We start from the raw sequence: 1544 nt of genomic DNA, 5'->3' as shown, positions 1-1544 counted from the left end.
TGTAAATTAAACAAGAGAAACACAATGCCTTACAAAGCATTAATTAATTAATTAGATTAGAAATAATATTTAATTAAGAAGATGAAATGTGAGTCCTTGAAGATGATGATGAGACTACGTCAATTGCACAACCCAATGGCCATGCTGCTTCCACACGATTATTTTTGTAATTAATATCATGCACCAATGTAATCTCTCTATGAGGATTCAAACCTGAAAAATAATCCAAAAAAATGAATTGATTAAAACTCTACTTATTTGTTAATATTCCAACAAAATATGAATTAATTTCACGTATAGTCATTAAACTATATTTATCATAATTATAAAGTCATAAAAACTATTTTTTGTTACGTTAAGTAACTGAATTCTATTCACTATAACAATAGTATAACAAAACTACTTTTTTGTTTGATTAAAGTAATCGTACCAACTACTCCCTCTCATTTAATTTATATGTGTCTTAATTTTCTTTAGTTTGTATATAAGAGAATGTTACTTTCTACGATATTTTAACTCTTAAACTTTACATTCCATGTGACATATTTTTTTATACCACAAGAATCAAAGGGTATTTTGATACATTATACACACCTAATCACATAAAATGATACAGACGAAGTATAACAACAAAGTCAGTAAACTTTACCTGCTATAACGATAAATCCTACCCATATATCAAGATATATTTATTATTATAACAATTAGATAGTAACGTTGAGTGACTTTATTGTTACAGACTCTCTATAACTGGCATTCTCTATAATAGCATTTCATCATAACGGTCAAGTTTATTTCAAAATTGATATTTATGTCATGTTATATGTTTTTTTATAGTAGCTAAAAATATTTATACAAACAGCGTCGTTATACCAAAACTTACCAAATCCATCCACAAGTAAAGAGAATTGGTATATCATATCCATGCAAAGATATGGGAGATCTTTACTATCCACATTAGGAAACACATATTTTACTTCTTCAGCTTTTAGCTTGCAAGCAATCTTGGCTGCATTTAGGTATTGTATTGGTTTAGCTTTGCCTGATGATGCTTTTGGATCAACAATATTAACCTGTAATATAATAACTCATGTTACAATGTACTCAATAATATATATAACGTGTTCTTTATCTTGGCCTCTGCTGATATTTATGTTACGTTCTTCAATATTGGGAAGTAAGAATTGATGAATAATTATATACGTATTACCTCAGAAGCCATATCAAAGAAAAATGATGAAATATATATATTCTTGATAGCATCAAGACCTCCACCATTCCATACACCATTAAAAGTACAAGTATAATATTTACATGGTGCATTTAACTTAAGTGTCTTCCACACAATTGCCTTGCATTTTCTTAAACTTGAACCATTTGGTAAAGGTGAAGCTTTATATGCTACTCCCCCATATGTGTAGTAACCTTCAAATAAAATAGTAGATATTATGGTTAAATTTGTAATGAGATAATTTGAATTTATATTTTTCCCCGGAAATTTAGGTGTTTTTACCTTTACAAGTTAGGAGTAAGGTCTACGTACA

General features: G+C 28.4%; 1 protein-coding gene across 1 annotated transcript; it reads right to left on the bottom strand.

Annotated features, from left to right (window-relative positions):
- Positions 1 to 43: 43 nt before the first annotated feature.
- LOC125853165 (apyrase-like) lies at positions 44 to 1425 on the bottom strand (the record flags this gene model as incomplete). Its single annotated transcript, XM_049532838.1, has 3 exons — positions 44 to 213; positions 884 to 1073; positions 1211 to 1425. Coding segments are annotated over 3 exons (545 nt in total), but the record flags the coding sequence as incomplete, so codon positions are not given.
- Positions 1426 to 1544: the final 119 nt, after the last annotated feature.

Source organism: Solanum stenotomum, unplaced genomic scaffold (assembly GCF_019186545.1).
Source record: "Solanum stenotomum isolate F172 unplaced genomic scaffold, ASM1918654v1 scaffold9653, whole genome shotgun sequence".
Lineage (NCBI taxonomy): Eukaryota > Viridiplantae > Streptophyta > Magnoliopsida > Solanales > Solanaceae > Solanum > Solanum stenotomum.
Note: the sequence above shows the minus strand (reverse complement) of the source record. Positions and strands in the feature narration are given on the sequence as shown.